General features: G+C 48.8%; 2 protein-coding genes across 8 annotated transcripts in view; one reads left to right on the top strand and one right to left on the bottom strand.

Moving 5' to 3' along the window:
- Window positions 1-20,387, bottom strand: part of LOC108151471 (teneurin-a) — a 148,304-nt gene that overhangs the window by 98,026 nt on the left and 29,891 nt on the right. For 4 of the 6 annotated variants that reach the window (XM_033387343.1, XM_017280098.2, XM_033387341.1 and 1 more), the window contains one exon: window positions 11,369-12,101. The exons of the other annotated variants lie outside the window; for them this stretch is intronic. In XM_033387343.1, the coding sequence (XP_033243234.1) occupies window positions 11,369-11,514 (146 nt within the window). In that variant the 5' untranslated portion in view covers window positions 11,515-12,101. The remainder of the gene's footprint in view (window positions 1-11,368; window positions 12,102-20,387) is intronic. 6 annotated transcript variants of the gene reach the window in all.
- LOC108151472 lies at window positions 7,303-8,365 on the top strand. Of its 2 annotated transcripts, none has more exons than XM_017280099.2 (2): window positions 7,303-7,898; window positions 7,957-8,365. In XM_017280099.2, the coding sequence occupies exons 1-2, from the start codon at window positions 7,427-7,429 to the stop codon at window positions 8,052-8,054; spliced, it is 570 nt and encodes a 189-aa protein (XP_017135588.1). In that variant the 5' UTR covers window positions 7,303-7,426; the 3' UTR covers window positions 8,055-8,365. The 2 variants fall into 2 exon arrangements, with proteins under 2 accessions (XP_017135588.1, XP_017135589.1); XM_017280100.2 differs by having other exon boundaries at window positions 7,306-7,898; window positions 7,985-8,077.

Here is a 20,387-nt window from a genome sequence, read left to right as displayed (position 1 = left end):
ATGGGGAGAAGAGGAATCCAAAGAACATAATTTGAGGGGCAATGCCATGCACTTTGGTGGCCCTCTAATTGCAGGTAATTGTAGGGCAGCCTTCGACCTGTGCCTTCGTCTGTGTTTGATGTGTTTGATGGATATTCTCATAAATCAAATTTCACGTCAATTTAATTGCAGTCAACAGATAAACGGTGTCCAGGAGCCACGACCCCTTGCACCCAAAAGTGTCGAAGGTTGCTCAAATGAAATGCCACCAGAAACACCAGAAGGAGGAGGATGGATGGATCCATAAATCCATCCACCCATCGCCATCCCCCACCCCAACGAACAGCATTCCACTCAACACTCGGTGGCCTCAGCCATTGAAAGGCGCTACAAATTCCCATCAAAGATTCCCATCTATGAAGTTATGGGGAAAGATACAGAGACCCCCCTCTCGCATGGCACTCGGATCTAAACCCACGGCGAACATTAATTCAATTAAACTCTTTCAATTTCAACTGCAATTCCAATAATCATGCCACACACACACATGCATACATACAAACATACAGTACACTGAGCGAAATACAAAAATATTCAGAATTCCAGATTGTGGGCTATCGCAATATGTGGAAGTGTCTCGCGTTATGCAGCAGCGCTCCTCAGTCGAATTGCGCTTCTGCCGTTTATCCGAAAGCATATGCATCCTTCTTCTTTCTTATTTCTTTCTTTCAGTGCATTATAGTGCTTACGATATAGTTTTTTGTTCCCATCGAAGCAGCAGCAAAACATTGTTCGACTTCCTTTTGTGCGCTGGGGTCGTCTCTCTTTCCCATCTCTTTCTCCCTTTCATCGATGCCACACACACACACACACATCTATGTCCATGTGTGAGTGTGTGTGCGTGTATCTGTGTGCTCTAGATGCTTCCTCTTGGAACTTTCTGTAGCTGTTTCTACCCCGTTCCCGCCATCGCCATCGCCATCGCACAACAGCAAAGTGCAAAAATACGTTTTTAATTGATTTTTAATTAAATGTTAAATTGTCAGATGCAGACGCGCGTTCGCCCCTCCCCTCCCCCTGCCATTGAGTATAGGGGGGCGGCTAGGGTGGGCGGGGTTTGCTTGAGTGTCCGAACCGAAAGTCAAATCAATATTTGTTTCGATGGTGAGTGGCAAAAGATAGACAAATATATCTTTAAAATCTTTCATATCTAGTACGTAGGCAGTGAGGAGATTAACGAGACGAAATTTTAAAGAACATTCCAACATTCTTAGGAGCTCAAAACGGGAACCCCTTAAAGATGCATAGACGAAAAAAATCCATTAAATCTGAAGGAATTTAAAGGATGTACGCACTCGTAGAGAAAGTGACGATGAAAGAGAAACAGCGAGAGAGAGAGAGAGAGAGCCGTGTGTCGCTTTAATCATATTAACCTAAGAGGTCTAAAAACTTTTGCTCCTTCGATTCTCCAGCGAAGAAAAAGTTCGCTTACAGGTAACAGGCTCCTCGATTGTTTGTTGAAAGCTGTTGTCGGCACAAAGTTCTCTCCCGGCCTTCATTATGGCCATTAACCAGATGATGATGATGATGAGGATGATGAGGATGATGAGGATGATGAGCATGTGGCGCGGGGCATGGGACCAGGGGCAAGAGGCATGATGATGTTGCGCTGTGGTCCGGCGGCATGTGAGCCTATCACGTACATTCGCCATCAATAACGCGACGATTTAACTTGTCTCGTTCGCCCGTGGCACGTACCACACTCCTCGCGGGCAGTAGGGGATGCCTATGCCGATGCCTGCCCCATTCTGAGCGGGGTGGCACGTACGCATCCTCTTCCATATACACGTGGCTTAGTCTCAAGCGCCGCCCCGGAGCACAGGTTTCGCCTGATGTTTATTCCTATTTTGTTTATCGGCATAAATATTGGCAACTTTTCCCCCCACATTTTGACCTGGCACGTAACCCACCCAAGCCATAAGAGAGAGGGGAGGGAGCCCGGTTTCTGGTCCACAAATCCACTTAGTCGCTAATTGGCGGCAAATCAGCTGAAGCTAAAGCTGGACTCGAGTCTCGGGGCCAGGGAATCGCATCACGTGCATCATCATCATCATCATCGTCTTGCTATTCTCAGTCGTAGTCGCAGTCGCAGTCGCAGTCTCAGTTTCCCTCTCTCTCGCTCTTTGTATCTGCGTCTTTTATATGTATTTCATTTGGTTCTCTCGTTTCTTCCTCCCATTTGAGAGCAAGCCCCAGTGCAAACGGATGAATTTTTTGGCCAACAAACATTGACGTTGGCTTTAAACCGAAAACATAAACCCAGAACCCGAACCCGAACCCAAACCCAAACCAGAGCCCAAACCAGAACCAGAACCAGAATCAGAATCCAAGTGGTGGCAAGGAGGGAGGGGGGAAGGATGGCAAGGACGGTACGTGGTCGCGGCTCTCGGGCGCCTGGCTTTGTGGCCAGTCCGTCTCGCTGTCCATTCCTGTGTCCGAGCCGAACCGAAGCAGAGATAGTCGTAAAAATACCCAAGAGATGTCGATGTCGATGTCGAAGGCATGTTGCAAAATTTCAAGCTCAAGTCGTCGCAATGGCAGCCAAAGTCTGTTTGTTGCACACACCACACACACACACCGCACACCGCACACCGCACACTCGCACTCGGGGGCACACAATCAAAATCCAGCTCCAGCTGAAATAAAAGATACATGCCCCGCAACAGCAGCAGGCAGCAGGCAGAGGCAGAGGCAGTCGCACGTCAGTGGCATAAAACGTTGCCTGTGCGAGTATGTTTGGCTTTCAAATGGTCAAAATGTGGACATTTGCTTTAAAAAAAAACAAAAAAAAAAAGAAGAAAAAAGAATGGGGAGACACTCGTCGTACCCCCCAGCAAAGTCTCTTCCACCTCGCTCTCGCACTCAGGGAGAGACGACGGGAGCGAGGAGTCTTGTTTTCGCATTTTTATGTGCGGTCGAGTGCGGGGCCTTCGGGGTTTGCTGTTGTGCTCTACAATCCGGTGGATGGCACACGAAGAGTGGACGAAACAAAACATCTTTATAGCATCCGAGGATTCTCTTCAGGGATACTTTATAGATCTGAGAAATGAGTAGCTTCCAGACAGACTTTCATCTACTTTTGGGAACGATCTTATACGGGTATTATGTATTACAGGGGGGCGCAATCCATTCATTCTCTATATTTTTCCCTCAGATATATGGCTCTTCGGACCTTCGACTATGAATTGCAGCGCCCCGTTAGGGTCGACCTTGTCCATCAGCCCAATCCGCAATCCCCACCCATCTCGAGAAACACTCAGCACACTCTTCCTGCCTCTGCTCTGCTCCTCTCCTCTCCTCTCTTCTCCACTCTTCTCTTTTCTGCCCTATCCCAGTCCCTCAATCCCTCTATCACTTGCACGCACTCACACAAAATTGTTCCTTATTTTCGTTTCTTTTTGTTTTGTTTTTTTTTTTGTATTTTTTCTTTAAATAAAAGTTTGCGTTTTAGCTTTAGCCAGATTTATGTTTTCCTGCTTGCGTTTGCAGAATTTTTGTCGGAAGTTTTTTGTGCAGCATCATGGGGCATGGCGCACAGACACATCGACACACAGACAAAGAGGTGAGTGTGGAGCCGAGAGGTGAGTGCTAGGGGAAAGTTCTCTAAAAAAGGAGAACTCAAAAGGGGATGCGGGATGGAAGAGGCAGAAGAAGTTCGGTGGCAACTAAAAATGAAACATGGAAGAAATGGCAAAGTGGCAAAGTGGATGGATGGCTCGGAGTTGCAACTCTGGAATTGGGTCTAGGATTGCGACTGCGAGTGCGACGCTGCGAGGATTTGAGGCGTCGGTTAGGTGAGGCGTGGTGACCGCAAAATATGCTACTTTTGACTCTCTCCCTCCCTCCCTCTCTCTCTCTCTCTCTCTCTCTCTCGCTGAGACACTGGTTTTGGCAGAGAGCTTTTCCTTTTGACTTGGCATTAGTCGGATGAAGAAGAGGCCAAAGCAAGGACGAAGATGGAGATGAAGATGAAGATGGAGATGCAGATGGAGATGGAGGTTGGGTGTCTGATTAGCCTCTTAGCCCCTGTGTCTGTGGCTGTGTGTGTGCTTCAGTCTTCAGTTTGTCTTCCTCTTCCTGTTGCTGTTGCTTTTCCTCTCTTCCTGTTGTTTTCATTTTCATTCGTTTTCTTTGGGTTAACCTCATTTTATTCGATATTCTCTGCTCTCACTTTCACTTGGAGTACGTATCGTCCAATTAGCAGTCAACGAGGAGTGCACTCCTCAAATGTCATGTTGTTACGTTACGTTGTTCACTTTGTGTGTGTGCTTGTGGCTTCAAGGCAACCCGAATCGAACAAGGAATTGGACATCATTAGCAGAGGATGGCAGGAGCAGCGGCAGAAGCGGTGGCTTGGCCCGAAGGCAAGTGAAATGACCAAAGGAATCAAACGAGAGACAGTCCCTGTTCCTCGAACAAAATGGGACTCCATTCAAGTGCTGTAATTGAGATGGGTACAAAAGAGAGAGAGAGAGAACGAGTCCTCCTTCAATGGAGGACATGGGCAGGATATCAACAAGATGTCCCATCTTTTTGCTTTGAACTTTCTTCGTTTCGATATCCCACAGACACAAAGATACATTTGCAATGTAGTGTCCCAATAAGATATGTATTTTCTGGACATCATTCAGGTCTCTATCCGTATCCGTATCCGTATCTGTATCTGTATCTGTCTTTTGTCTTGTGGCCCTCTTTGTTTGAGCATCCATCAAGGGCTAATGTCTTTCGCCCTGAGACCCAGATCATAACTTTCTGCTGGCCACAAAGTGGCACAGTCCAGGGGAGTGGCAGGTGGAGGTGCATGCCTAAGCGGCTGTTAATGACGCAATTTCCGTTGGGGAGGGTGGTTTGGGGTCTGTGGTAGGGGTTAGGGGTCAGGGGTTCGAGTTCAGGTTCAGATAAAGGCTCAGGTTCGGTTGGCCAGAAACTTCCTACGCTGCTAATTAGCTTAGCGCTGGTTAAATCGTTTGCTTATTGAACTACACATCGCATCGGATCACATTTCTATGGCATCGCTCGGCACTGGGCACTGGGCACACCCCTTTCTCTCTCTCTCTGAGTTCTGATGGGGTGGGGGGTTGGGTGGGAAATGGCAGTCAATAAATAAAATGGGAGACATGGCCACAACATAAGAAAACAAGAGCGAAAAAGGTCGCCTGGAAGAAGGGAACGAACGAACGAACGAACGAACGAACCCTTTTCCTTTTTGCCGGAGACAATTCCAAGCCATTACCCTGAGAAATGTGACACAATTTGAATAACATTTAAAATATCAAATTGAGCATCAATTCGGGGTTTGCTTTCCATTCCATTCCATCCCATTCCATCCCATCCCATGGGTCTATGGGTCTATAGGTCTTTTCTTGCCGTTGGCCTCTGCACCAGGCCCCCAATCACTCCCCCCCTCCGCCCCTCTGATTCTGATTCTGATGGATCTCCCTGTCTGCTGCTGTCTCTCTGGTTGGGCCTCTCCCCATTTCCACACATTTTCCCCATTTCTTGTGCGTCAGTCTCTGGTTTTTCTTCATTATTTTCTTTTTTGCAAGACTAAATCGCGTAAATTATTGGCATATGTTGTCTTCACAGTCGGGGAGCCGGAGAGACGGAGCGACGGAGAGCCGGAAGGTCGGACGCCGAATTCAGAGTCGGTGTCGGAGTCGGAGTCGGAATCGAGGCAATGAAACATTTTTAACCCTTTTCCTTGTCGCTGGAATTGACAGTCGCACATTGTTGGGGCGCGGCATGGTCTGGGTGCAGGGGCAGGGGCAGGAGGCAGGGGGCAGGGGCAGGAGGCAGGGGCAGGGGCAGGAGGCTCTTTGGGCAGAGGCAAAGGCAAAGGCAAAGGCAGACCGATTCGACGTAGGGCCTTGGATTGCCATTCTGTAACCATTCGACACAATCCCATTTTCATTCTATACTCTCCCTGTCTCTCTCCCTCTCCCTTTTTCCCGCTATCCATTTCTTTTTAACTCTTTTCCCTCCCTCCCTTTCTCTCTCTCTCTCTCTCTCTGTCTCTCTCTCGGTTTCCCTGTCTGCCTCGCGCCTCTGTTTCAGCTTTCGCCCTGGCTTTGGCTTCGTTCAAAACCTCCTGCTCCTCCCTGCGAGCCCTCTACTTGCCACATGCCCCCCACCTCTTCTCCTTCTTCTTCTCCTGCTTCTTCTTCTGTTTTTTATCATTTATGCCCGTCGTTCTTTGGCTTTTTATGTGCGCTATTTCGCGAAGTAGAACAATAGCCGCCCGGCTCCCACCGCTCGCTCTCTGAGGATCCGAGACAGGGTCCTGGGTCCTGGGTACTGTGTACTGGGTCCTTCGTTCTCGGTCCTGAGTCGTGGGCTCCTACAGCCAGTACTTCATCTTCTTGTGCTTTTGTTACAGCGCCGCCGTTGATAGTGAGGGAAAAAGTGGACCCGACCAGGGACACTGTCACTATCTCTCTCTCTCGACACTGCACACCCTTCTCAATCCTCAATCCTCAATCCACAATCCAGAGTCCTACAATCCTCCAATCCTCCAATCATCCCTCATCCTTCATCCCTTCGGTTCGTTTTGCACCCTCGCGCGCTGAACTTTATTGTCTTGCCAAAAGAAATAGACTTTTAATATACTTGGCCATTCACAGCACACAAAACATGAAGGAGGGACAGGACCAGGGCCCGAATGGAGCTTTTTTCGAGGACTGCAGGAGGACGGAGAATGGAGGAGAGTGTAAAGTGTCTGTGGAGTGTGGAGTGTGGAAATATTAGGCGATTTTGCCAGTTCATTGACTTGCCACAACAATAGTTTGAAGTTTGTCTGCCAAAATATGAGCTAGACCCAGTCGAAGAGGAGAACCAGGACGAGCAGGACGAGCAGGACGAGCAGGAGGAGCGGGAGAGTCTTCCTTTCCAGGGAAAGAACATGAAACCGAACGTCTGAGCCGAACCCCCGTCTGCGCGGAAGGGAGGCCCAAAGTTTTTCACTCTAATAGTTGAACCAATTTGATGCATGCAAAGGCAGAGATGGATGGTTAATGGCGCTAAAGCAGGAAGGAGGCCCACGCTCGAACACTGACAAAATGGGGAAGGCAGCCGTCAGCCACACTTCGAGAAACAAAGGAAGGCAGACGCAACACTGAGAGAAAAGAGCACGCACTCCTCCCATCCCGTCAATCATCTATTTGTGAACGAGTATTGAATATCGCGCTCATCCGAAAGTACGGATTGGTGCACATTCGATAATAATTTTGTAAGGAAAAGGTAGGCCTCGGCCCTGTGTCCTGTCGGAATAGAGCTGTTCAGATCTGTTTGGCACAGTCGGCACACAAAACACCTACACAGAACACTTCCAAATTCCAGTCTACAAAATTTGTTGTTTCCGAAAGAAAGCTCCAGAGCCCGGCCCGTAACGATGTCCGACATGAAGAAGATTGGCGACCGATCGAGCCGGAGGCGGGATCCCGAGTGGAACCAGGAGCAGAACAACAACATGTACAACCGACTGTTACAGACGCTGGCCACCGAGCAGCAGAAGCTGATGGTTCTGGAGCAGAGCCGGGGGCGACTGATGGAGGATATGCGCAACCTGCGCGCCCGCTTAATGCAGGAGAACGCCCTCCTCCGGCGCATCATACAGACGGGCGCAAGCTTGGAGGATGTGGCATCGCTCCGCGCCAACCCCAGCCGCATCGCCGCTCGGTCGATGTCCTTTGCCAGACAGAGCCCGGCCACCAGCCGCCAGCGTAAGCCCACGGTCCCCCAACAGGTGACTTCGAGGGTGAGTCTGAAGAAGGAGGAGCAGAGGCAGGATGCCCACGCCAATGACCCCGCCAATACGAGTCCGAAGCCGAATCCGATTCGAAAATTCCGGAAGCAGCTTCAACGTGAGTAAAGCCACATGCGGGGCAAAGATCCCGAAAACTAACAGAAAGCGAATCTCAGGCTACATCCATGTCTCTGCCCAAAACAGGCAGAAGATAGAGGCAAGCCAGGAGGATGATCCTGACGATGTGCTCTACTCGCTGACGTCCCTTTTCTAGCTCCGGGAACTGGAACTGGCCCCACTGTGTCCTTCGAGGAGCGCCTGTGCGACAGTGACCTTGGCCTCAAAGTCATCATCCAGTTGTCGTCCTCCAATCCTCCGCCCAGCCTGTGCGATGAAGGCGAGCAGCCGGAGAGCTGGATGTTGAATGGCTTCATCAGTTGTCCGGATTGAGCCACAGACCCAAATAGACCACAAGCAATACTAGGAACACACCGCACCGATTACTGCCGACCCACACTTGAACACAACATCTGCTGTTCTGTTGTAACACTTTTCCAGTCAAAATACAAACTACATAAACACGAACTCGAAATCCCTTTTTGAATCACTGAACTATCCATTAACTAGCTGACCCGCCATTGCCAATGAGAGTCTAATAGGAAATTGAATGCGTTTCAATTCAATTGGTACGTCTGTTTAAATCTTCTGATAATGTTTTTCATCAGCTAATACCCAATCTCGTGCTATTACACAGGTATGGTGTGCGACATGCTCACACGCACATTTTCGTAATAGTTTTGCAGTTTTTCGTGCGTTTCCGGTCTACCATTTCGACGGCCAAAGCGGTCCACCTTCCTGGCATCGCTCAGCCGTGACACGAGACAGCACATAAATATAGATGATAAATCCCATCTTTTGGAGGTTTTTCGGAGGTTTCGTCTTCTGTGTTTCGTAGAATTTCATCCGCCTGTCCTTAGAAGTTACAACATTCGAATCTGTTTCTTTTCGACGGATAATCATACGCCCTCTCCATCCGGTGACCCAAATAATCTTCGCTTGCCTTGCCTTTTTTTTATTCAATTTGTTGACCTCTGGCTCCCCTGCTGGACCCCATGTAGGATGCTCGACATCCATTTCAAAACAAATTAGTTGCCAACTGTCCGAAACAAATGCTGTCTAACGAGCAAAATCGAGTTTTGTGTCTGTTTGATATGTGATATGTGATATACGATATGTCCACCCTCTTGGCCATCTGCTTGTTTGTGCAACAAAAGACGTAACGAAATGATTTGAAGCCCAGCCAGCATTTCAATCATAATGCGAGCCAGGGCTCGGGATAGGGGACAGCGTACAGCGACAGGGTACAGGGGACTCATCAAATCTACTGTTGATCTGTATCTATCTATAGGTATCCATCTATTGATGGAAAGATATCGATTGTGGACTCCTGCAACTCCACTCCTTGAAGAGAGCCCTCCTTTTGTCCGCTCTCCTTCGACTGGGCTGGGCCAAGAGGTTGCACACACATTTGCCGCAAGTGGAATGCGTCCTTCGCTCGGGTTTCGGTTCGGGGTTCGGGGACGGAACGCACTTGAAGTTCTGTCGAAACCGAAACGAAACGAAACTTGCAAAAGTCAACCCAAAAGCATGCCTCAGGCCCCCACTGAACAAGTTTTTGAGCTACAGAAACCACCTGACCCACACGGTGGCGGTGGGCCGTGGCATGCACCACACACAAATTATTCGTGTGGGAGGCATCCATTTTTTTGCAGTTGTTGTTTGTTGCAAGCTTCTCAAGTAGGTCATTAGAGGGGACGTCAGGCCCTGCTCCCTGCTCCCTGCTCCCTGCACCCTGCACCCTGCGGCCTGAGTGGAGGCTCTCTCTGAAGCTACTTGAATTATTAAATTCCCTTCTGCCACGGTGTGCCCGGTGTGCCACGGTGCCACGGTGCCACATCCAGCGCTGCAAGTTTGTTGCGATGCAGTTGAAAGTTTCGGTCGAGCATTCGGTGACCCCATCAAATATCGGTTGAGCGACGTTGCCCCGTGGCCCCCTCCCCCCTCCCACCGCGTGTCAGCGTGCCCCTTAGATACAAGCACACAGGCACATATATACATAACATATATTCTTGCTTATTTACCAACTCCTGCCCCAGAGGCAAATGTTTCCATAACTTACCTTAAAGCGGGAGTAGAAAAAAGGGCGAATATTCATTGCAATTTCCGTTGAATGTTCTGTGTGCGCACATTCCCATAAGCGAACAGACACTCGGAGATCATTGCACGAGATCGTTCGAGTCTCCCCTGAAAGGTGCCACAAAAGGTCCCGCTTTAAAGTACAATTTCCTCAACCAAACCATTCAGACAGTGTTCTCCTTTCCTCCATTTTGCATTTGAGTGAAGTGTTTGGCGTCCCAGTGTGTCTGTGTGTGTGTGTGTGTGTGTGTGTGTGTGTGCGCGCTGTACATCCCATAAAAAGTAATTGGAATTTTCATTTAATATAAGAGGAGAACAACACTGGCAGCAGCAGCGGAACACACGAATCTCTAACCCAGTTCTCACTTCTCTCTCTTCTCTGCCTCTCTCCCCCACGGGTTCGCTCTTCTGTTGTCCACAGTTCTCCACAATCGCAGCAGCAACCAAAAACTATGCATATAAACGGGGCCACTGATGCTACTCCATCTGTGTGGCACGATGATGATGGGGTGGATACAAGGATACAATGTATCCAGTGGAGCATCATCATAGATGAATCCCCCCCCCCCACGCACACCCACACCCGCACTCCATGCAGCAGCAGTTCTGGTTCGGCTCGTTGCTCATAAAACTCACTCAAGTAAAAGAAGGAATGGTTTTCGATATGAAATGCATGAAACTGACAGGCGAACATATTGCTGCCGCATTTTCTACCCTCCCCCAGAACCTCCCTAGAACCCAGAGCCCCTCGAAGCTCTAAAACCCATTCTCCAGGCAGGCGGCAGGCGGCAGGCGGCACGACGCAGGAGGCTCTTGTATCGTATCAGTTGGCTGACTGTTGGTTACCACTTGGCCGTTGTGTTGCCTCCTGGGTGCCTCCTGGGTGCCTCGTAAGCTCCTACATCTGTCTGTCTGTCCTTCTGGCTCCTCTCTCCTCCGCGTGGCCGCATTGGCTGCATTGTCGAGGAAAGTGGCGTGGAAGGTGCATCCATCTCTCCTCCTCTCCCGCCTGCGACGACGACGGCTATGACTATTTATTCAGATATGAAAATGCATAGTGAAAGCACCCCCCCATCCCCTATTATATATGGGACATTTCCCTGCAACAATTTCTCTCCCGTTTACCTTTTTTTTTTTTGTATTTTTTAATATAGTTTGCAACACCTTAGTGTCGCTTAGTGGCTTCGATTAAGTGGCAAGTATCCATCCACAGAATGCCTGTTTTCCCGTATTCTCTGTCTCTGGCATTTTGATTGCCGCCAGAACAGCACAGAAGACACTTCACTTAATTACAATTATTTGCATAGACACGTGGACATGTGGCAAAATCCATCCTTTGTCCACTCGAACGAACGAACGAATGAATGAATGAGTGAATGAGTGTATATTTACCTGCTGGAATGGTTCGGCTCATGGGCAAAGGGCTCCGCGTAAATGTTGCGAACGGGTGGCACGCGCCGTGGCAGTGGCGGCGGCACCGGATTATAGCCATCCATAATGGTATCACAATCGGAGTACTTCATCGATTTCATAGTCATTTTGGTATCGCGCTGCGCCACGTTCTCGGTTTCGGTCTCGTCCTCGTCCTCGTTCGCTTTTCGGGTCCTTCTGTCAGCGTTTTCACTGTAGTATTTCAGGGGAATAATGGTTCTGGTTTCGTGAAGCGAGCGAGCACTTCACTCACGAATATTTATGGTGAATTTTTAATTTGTTTGCTGTTCTTCGCGTTAATTATGTTGCAATGTTGCATTAATTATTTTTTTATTATTATTTATCACTATTATTGGCCACGTTTGCATTTCATTTGCACTCGCATCATGAATCATCCGAAAGGGCTTTCCCTCTCTCCTCTCCGCTCCGCTTCAGTGCCACGCCCTCGTCATCGTCGTCGTCAACGTCATCGCTGAGGCATGCGGCATGGCCCGTGGGGGCGCCTCGGTGGCATTACAGCCTCGCAGCCAGCCGCCTGGAGCACCGGGAGCTGAAAGTATCTTCTCTCCTCCTCTTCCCAATGAACGATCCTCCTCTGCAGATCCGATCCTCCGAGTATCCTTTCGATTTCGTTATTCGAATTCCTATTTTCGTGGTTCTTTGTCGATGGTTTTCACATAGTTTTCATTGGCATCTAAAGGGATTCAAATAAATACATGTTTGCAAAAGATTAGCTGGAGGCTTGCGTCACGCGGTTGCAACACCTTCCGTGACCCTTCGTTACGCTTTACATTGCCGCATTTTCCACCTATTTTTGATCATTCTGTAACCCTAATCACAGTCTTTAGATTTCTCATCGAGTGATCGATCCCGATTGGAGTTCACGATCACGAGTGTCCACCTTAATTTATCGCAGGCTTCATTTGCCATCCCCTTCGACCCATCCACCCATCCACCCATCCACCGATTGCCCAAATGCGAAGGGAAGCAAAAATCATTCTTGGCTTTCGTTCAAGAATGTTCAAATATCAAAAACTGGTTTCGAGGGGCGGCCAGAGGGCCACAAACAGGGCCAAAGCGAGGGCCGAAACGGGAGAGTGGGTCTGGAGCCAGCCAGCAAAGCCGCATTTGCTGGACAAACAATCAGAATAAGTGTAGATTCTGCTGTAGATTTTGGTACGAGAGTATCTTGTATCTCGATGCACACCCAACCAGCATTCACACACAACATATTTGTTACAACAATCCCTGCCACTGACACTGACACTGCCACAGCCCAAGCCCAAGCCACAGCCACAGCCACAGCCACTGCCTCCGCCACAGTCCGTTCGCTCTCCGCTCTCTTTGCTTTCATCCGATTGGGCGGACAGACGGACGGACTGTTGGCTGGCTAGCTGGCTGGCTGGCTGCCTGGCTGGCTGGTGTATCGCTCTAATCACAAAATCCCACCCATGATGTGCGCCACGGTGCGGCAGGCAGCAGGCGGCAGGCGGCAGGCGGCAAGCGGCGTGCGGCACGGACCAAATATTCAAAGTCATTGTGTAATATTGGAAAAGCACTCGATGGAGCGGAGGGGCTGAGGCACGGGCACGGGCGCCAATTCCAAACAATTTCGAATGTAATCCGTTATTGCGGGGAAAGGGGAAAGCGACGAGGGAGGATGTAGGATGGAGAAAGGCAAGCGGAAAAGATCGAAATGTATCTCGCACAATGGAGTATCTCGTCTTGGGTTAATGTGGCATATCTGCGGGATTTTCATCTCAAATTAAATTTATGATATGGCAAAAAATTGAATGAAACACCACAGGCACAGAGAAAACGAAAAGCGTCACCTCAAGTGAGCCGCAAGCCTGCCCCGAGGCCCAGATACGAAATGCAGAGGGAGCCTATTTTTTGGGCCAACACCAGAGATGCAGATGCAGATGGAAATGGAAATGGAAACTCTGCCATTAATCAAACAATATCAAAGATACAGCACCAGTGCTGGTCGGCATGTCGCATATTAATTAACACGCAGCAGAATGAACTAGCACATTCCGCAGATACAGATACTTTTGTAACAGCAGCAGGTCGAACAGCAGGTCCGAAGAGCTAATGAAATACGAGCATTGTTCGTTCGTAAACAAAACACACTCGTAATACACGTAATACACGTAATTTCACGTTCATTAAAAGCATTCAAAAGCAAAAAGCAGAAAAGCAAAAGGCAAAGAGATATCTTCCACACTTATTTCCACACGCAACCGAAAGAGAACATCGTTGGAGTGAGATACAGACGGATACATCCCGAAGATGAACAAATTATGACAAGTGTTAAAATGTTTAAGAAAGGGCACAAAAAATACGAGGGTTCGAGTATCGCCGCACAGATGGTGGAATGTCATCGCTGAAGCGATGAATTTTCGAATAATTTTTTGGTTTTTAATTGCAATTCTTCGGAATCGAATTGTGTAATAAAGTATCTTTGGGATGTTCCAAATATTGGATACATTTTTGAAGACATTTATAGAGTATTTCTGCAATTTGTTGAGTATTTTACTGGAAGATACATTTTGCAGATACAATTATTAATTCATTCACTAAAACATCTGTATCTGTATCTCACAGATACTCCTCACCTGTATCTTGGGATGCGATCAAATATTTCTCTCGGAAACTGGTTAAACTTTTATTTGCTCTTCAATATCTTGGGCATTCCCATGACTGATCGCTCACTGATCCGTTGCTCTCTCTCTCTCTCTCTCTCGCTCTCTGTCTCTCTCTCTCAAAATGTATCTTACAGATACGAAATCTACTTGTTGGCCGAAGTCCAAAGCCGCAGCAAAAGGCAGGCCAGAAAGCGGCTCAAACAGCTCAAGATTTAGTGGCCAGAGGCACGAACATGGCCCTGTCACTGCTTCCCTTCCTCCTCCCCCCCATCTGCCACTACCCCCCTCCCCGTCAGCACTCGGTCCCCTCTCATGTAATGCTCCCGAGTTTCGGGTTTGTCTCGCAGCGCATTAATCTCTCGTCTGGCTACCAGGTTCGCTGCACTCCACTCCACTCCATTCCACGGCCTACGCAAAAAATGCAGCGCGAAAAAGAGGTAGAAACAGAGAGGCAGTACCCGTAGCCGTACCCTCTCTCTCTCTCTCTCTCTCTGTCTTTCTCTTTCCAGATCATTAAGGTTTCCCCCCTACCGATGGAGAGAGATGCAAGCGACTCCTTTGAAAAAAAAATGCTTTGCTTTGTGGTGCAAATCATGTAGCACGCCCCTCCGCCTTCGCATGAATGCCTCCGCCTCCCACTTTTACTCTTCCCACAACTCCTTCTGCCTGCTCCACTCTTCGCCTTCGCCTTCTCCTCTCCTTCTGTTCTGGTCTCCTGCTCCCCCGCATTACCGGAACTCCTGCCTGCCCCAAAATGCTACCAAACGAGTTCGCAGCCAGTTGCAACAAGTTTCCCGCATATCGTTAGGATGCAACAGACCCACAGCAGCTCTCGAATGGGGAACTGGAGACTGGACACTGGACTTGAAACTCTGATTTTTGTGACAATAAAATAATGGCAAATATTCTCCCTCTTCCCACCATCTACGGCCGTTACAGGGAGGAATGTGGAGAGATACACCCCCTGTACTGATTGATTGTCGAAACTAAAACAGAGATTCGAAGACTGGAAGACTTGCATTTTTCTGGAGACTGGAACTGCGCGCCTGACACTGTGACTGGACCTCTGGAATTCGACTCTTCTGGAGACTGGAACTTCGACTGTAACTGATATTGAGAGTCGAGAATGAAGAATGAGAGGGCGGGGGGGATGGGCATGGAGCAAAACTGGTTTCCCCAACAGAAAACAGAAAACAGAAACGGGCCGCAGCTCGAACGGGGTCTTGGCTGGAGACTGGAATTAAGCCTGACACCACGCCGACACAGGCTGGAAGGCAGGAGGGGGGCATGGCATGCAGCATGGGGCATGGGGCAGAAACTGGTTTCCCCCGACACTCTCATCCGAGATCCCCTTGAAAATGTCAACGGCTAAATGTAATTAAAATTGATTTTATTTCCCTACGAAAATTGAACATAAAACAATTAAATGGCGTCTAACCCGAAATCTAGGGGCACCGCTCTCCGCTCTCCCCCCGCCCCCCCCCCCCCCCTCCATGCCACACTCGCACCACAACAATTTGTGTCAACAATTTTGATTATTTATAAATAGTAGAGGAGGATCTGAGTCCGAGGGCCCGACGATTGCTGTGCAGAGTGTCAGCCAGCAGGGTGACAGAGTGAGAAAAGTTTTCGGGGCACAACATTTGCCACAAATGTCAGAAATAATCATGATGGCCAACACGGCATTTCATTTGACAACATGAGGAGGGGCACTCCACCGCCCCGTCCTCCTCCTCCTCCGGGGGAGGCGACACGCGGACAGAACGACAGACAACAAGCCAAAGGGTTGCCCAACAGCATTTTTATGTGTGTTTTCTGCTGGAGGAGTCGAGTGGAGTCGAGTGGAGTGGCGTGCCGTGGCGTGGTGTCGTCTCCCAAAAATGTTTCCAGTTTTTACGAGTGGGAAGTGCGTGCCACAGAGAGAGGGAGTCGTCGCTCCATATAAAATATGTTTTTCCAATTAGCGTTTATTTGGTTTTTCATTTTCATTCTCCGCTCCACGCCTGCGAAGGGAACTGTGAAGAGATGAGATGATTCCCGAGTTGAGGGACCGAATAATTAAGGCAGCAGATGCCATGGATGCGGAGTGGCGGAGTGCCGGAGTGGAGGTGCCACAAGAAAGGGTGAAGGGTGGACAGGGGGGCTGGCTTTGATTTGGGGCCAAAGCTAATTGGCCAAAAGGGGGCCAGCCATTGGGTGGCGAGTGTCACAACTGCGGTGGCTAGATCATGATGCCACAAACAGCTGGAGAGCGAGAGAGCAGTTCCCTCCCTCCCCGACGATCTCTCATCTTAATTCCACGAAAGATCACTCAAAATAATCATCGAGGGACTGCGCTGCAACGATCACTCTAAGCGAAAGCTCTTGTCACGATTGTTTTCGTTTTTTTTGTTTTTGTAATGGAAATGGAATCTTCTTTCGGGTGAAACTTTGGGAACTACTTGAACTGAACTCTCGATTGAGTTTGAGATCGAGATCTGGCTGGGAGATCACCAAAGGAACAGTTAAGGGAAAAGTCAATCACTCTCGATAGATCGATGGATCGCTCTCAAACAAAGCTCGCGCTTTCTTTCGCTTGCCCAGAACCAAACATCCTTGAAGTTTAAAGATGAAAAACGATCTGTCGATCCGATCTGTGTGTGGGGTTCCTCAGGGCAGGATGCATCTCTGGCACGCAACGTTCCTCAATGGCACTGAGGCACATGATCACCCAGAAAGTCGACTTCGACTCCTCCCGATCTTGCGATCTTCGGATCTTGCGATCCTCCGATCTCCTCCTCTCACATAAATTAACGCCCCTGTCATAAGTGCGAGTGCGAGTGCGCTGTGTGCCGTGCATTGCGCATTTCAAGGTCTGGTTTCCCTTTGGGGCGAACCGTCGCGAACGCACGCGTCGCCCCACAGGGCCCCCCTTTTTCCTGTTGCGTTTTTTGTTTAAATATTTTGCGTGCTCCGGGATTTATGGTGGTGTTGCAACAACAATTGCAGCGAAGAAGAGGGACGACTGGCATTTATTTGTCTTGAAAGTTTTATTGCTTTTAAATTTATGACTTTTGTCGCTTGTTCTCGGGCCTCCCTTTCCCGCGCCCCAAACGCGGATCCCCAGTGCACGGATCGTGGATCGTGGATCGTGCATCGTGGATCGGTGAGGCAGCGGGAGATCCCTCTGTTCACACCTACATAATTACAAGGAAGATACGAACCAAAAGATGCTGCACTGGCAGAAATGGGGGGAGGCGCAAAGAACTCGCGTGGTCTATCTCTCTATCTACTGCACTCCCGTTTCCCGCAGTGTACGCGTGGAAGTGGAAGCCACAAAGTTGCAGGCAGCAAATATGCAGCTGTTGATGGACTGCCTTCGGTTTTGTCTCGGATTCTGGTTCTGGTTTCGATTATGAACCCCTTTTCGAAAATGGGGATGGATTTTTCCTCACGGCTCGTTTTCCATGGAAGCGGCTGCCACTGCTGCTGCCACTGCTTCTGCTGATTATGATTACGATGATGATAATGAGGATGAAAAGTTTCGCACGGGCGGCAGGGCAGGCGGCAAATGTTTTTTCTCGTCAGAGAGGCAGCATAATGTGTCAGAACTTTTTGGTCCTGTCACGAGACCAGGTCGAAGGAGAAGGGGGCAGCTTATCAGAGGACGTGGCACTCACACGGTGCACGTTCCAGTGGCTCTTTTCATTTCGAAATGAGATTAAAATCTTTCAGAACATTTTATAAACTTGAAAAATATGCGTTAACTAAAACAAGAAGCACCCTTCAGATACGCACGGATACAAATACTCTGCGAGTATCTGGGGAAACACTGCATAAAGTTTCCCATAAGCGAACGGATACGTTCGGTGCGAGATCTATCGATCTTCCTTCTGTGCGGTTTCCAACATCTGATCAAAGTCTGAATGGCCCCTTGTAAAAGGGCATCCAATATAGCAGGAAAAAACAAAGAAAAGCCAAAGTTTTGGCAAAAGTGGTGGTGGAGCGAGTGGAGCGAGTGAAGCGAGTGGAGGGGTCGGTTCTTCTAGGGAAAATGTTAATATTTATTGAAAGCATAAAATAGAAACGAGACACAAACAAAGTTTTGAGCCGCCGCCGTTCCGTTCCATTCCCTCCTCCGTTTCTCGGCATCCCATTGCTTCCCTTCCCCCATTCGCAGCTTTTTTTATTACAACAACATTAATAAAAGCGAGAGAGGGAGAGGTAGGGGCAGAGCGAATAAATAAAGAAAAAGTAAAGTAACGTAAAGTCAAGTAAAGTGCACAAACGACAGGCGACTGAGGACTGAGGACTGGGGACCGGCGACGCGACGGGAATGAGAGATACACATAAGCTTGCATAGACATCATAAAAAAGTTAAGCTCAAGATACGAGAAGAAGATACAAAGATACGCACACACACACAGAGAAACACATGGACATAGTACTCGGCTTGGGTACACGTATGGGTGCTCAACAAAAGAGCAATTTGTTATTTAATGAAACTGAAAATGAAATAAACTCAAAGGCAAAGGCAAAGGCAGCAGGCAGCAGGGAAAAAAAGAGAAAAAGAAAAAAATGTATCTGTAAGATGAAAGCATTAACACACACAGAATGCTAATATCATATGCACACACACACACACTCTGGAGCATGGGGCATGGGGCATGGACTTCCAGGGAAATCCAACAACAGAATCAGAGCCAAAAAAAAAAAACCGAAACCGAATCGGAATCCGAGGCCGAGGCAGAAACTGTCGTGTCTTTTGATTATTATCGAAGCGGCGGCTCCGAGAGAGGGAGAGCCTCGACTTGGGCTTAGCCGCACACACACACACACACACACATTTGTATCTGTATCTTTTGCATTAACACAGTGCCAGCCCGAAGCGAGAGAGACTAAAGTTAAGCTAATAAAGCAGAGCAGAGCAGAGCAGAGCGCCGAGAATTCGGCTGTAGGTGGTCGGGAAATCGGAGGAGACGGGCATGGGGCACGGAAAATTAAGGGAAAATGGGAAAAACTGGGTCGGGGATAAGTGAAAACTGTTGTAGGGCAATTTCTGTGCTCCACAGATACGCGAGGCGAAAAGAGGGACAGTTCTCTAGGATTTGGTTTATGGATTTCCATGACGGGGGGAAAACTCAAAGAAAGTTAAAGTACAGTATCCCCATATTTTATCCCATCTGTATATCGCTTGTCATACGGCAGCACCCCTCGGTCGGATGGCGTATCCTTTTCGGGGAGATTTAATGCTTGAATGGGAAGCAATGGGGAATATTATACTAGAGAAGATGCCCTCGCATTTTCTCTTTTCCCACGAGACAATTACCAGATACAAGCTCGTAGATATTCCCACTCGAAGACCGAATGTATCTGCTCGCATCGCTTGATTCCCATCGATGATGATTTCGGGCTAATTTGGACTTCCTCTTGAGGGGCCTGCCATCCAAATGGGAGGCCGAACGAGTGAATGAGTGACAGCTTGTTACTCGTAAAATGTATCTGCGGCGCATCTGCATCTGCCTACGTCCCCCGATGGCAGGGCCAAGCCCCAACTTTGATGATCATCGGAAAACCCTTTTCTGTTCGGCTGTCTGTCTGTCTGTCAGTCTGTCTGGCTGTTGCTTTCCCCACCCACACGCCACAAATCGCATCACAATTCAGTGGAGAAGACAGTAACATTTATTTGTCGCTTCAGCAGGCACAGAAATTGGATGAATCCCCGAGACATGGGACATGGGACATGCGACATGGGGCATGGGGCATGGCACATGGGACTGGGACCCCCGAGAACGTTCCGCTTCAGTGCTTCATTGCTGTTGCATTTTAACAAGCCATTTGCCCCAAGACTCTGGCCCAGTCTTCGGAGGTGAAAATGGAGGCAGAGGCAGGGGCAGGGGCAAAGATGGTTGCCACACACATGGATCGTTAACGGGGCTGCCACAAAAAGGCAGCATGGGATCTTAGGGGCAGTTGGGGGGGGTTGGCGGGGTATTGGGGGATCTATCTTGTAACTCTGATCGGCTTATCGCCGTCGATCGTTTTGCCTTCGAAATGAGATTCAATCCGTGAACGTGGGACGTGTGGGCGGAGGCGTGCATCTGCATCTGTATCTGTATCTGTGCATCCGCATCTGCATACATTTCCATCGCATATCCATCCACACCGCCAACCGACCGGCTGCGAAACGTTTTACACTCAATAAAGGCGTCAAGAGCGCCATAATAATTATCACAGACACACAGCGCGGACCAGAGGAACATGCCACAAAAACACAAACACAGGCCACAAGCAGAACACACAAGAAAGATACAAAGATACAAGCACATTAAATGAGTTGCATGGTAAATAAA

The sequence above is a fragment of the Drosophila miranda genome, chromosome XR, assembly GCF_003369915.1.
Source record: "Drosophila miranda strain MSH22 chromosome XR, D.miranda_PacBio2.1, whole genome shotgun sequence".
Taxonomy (NCBI): domain Eukaryota; kingdom Metazoa; phylum Arthropoda; class Insecta; order Diptera; family Drosophilidae; genus Drosophila; species Drosophila miranda.
Note: the sequence above shows the minus strand (reverse complement) of the source record. Positions and strands in the feature narration are given on the sequence as shown.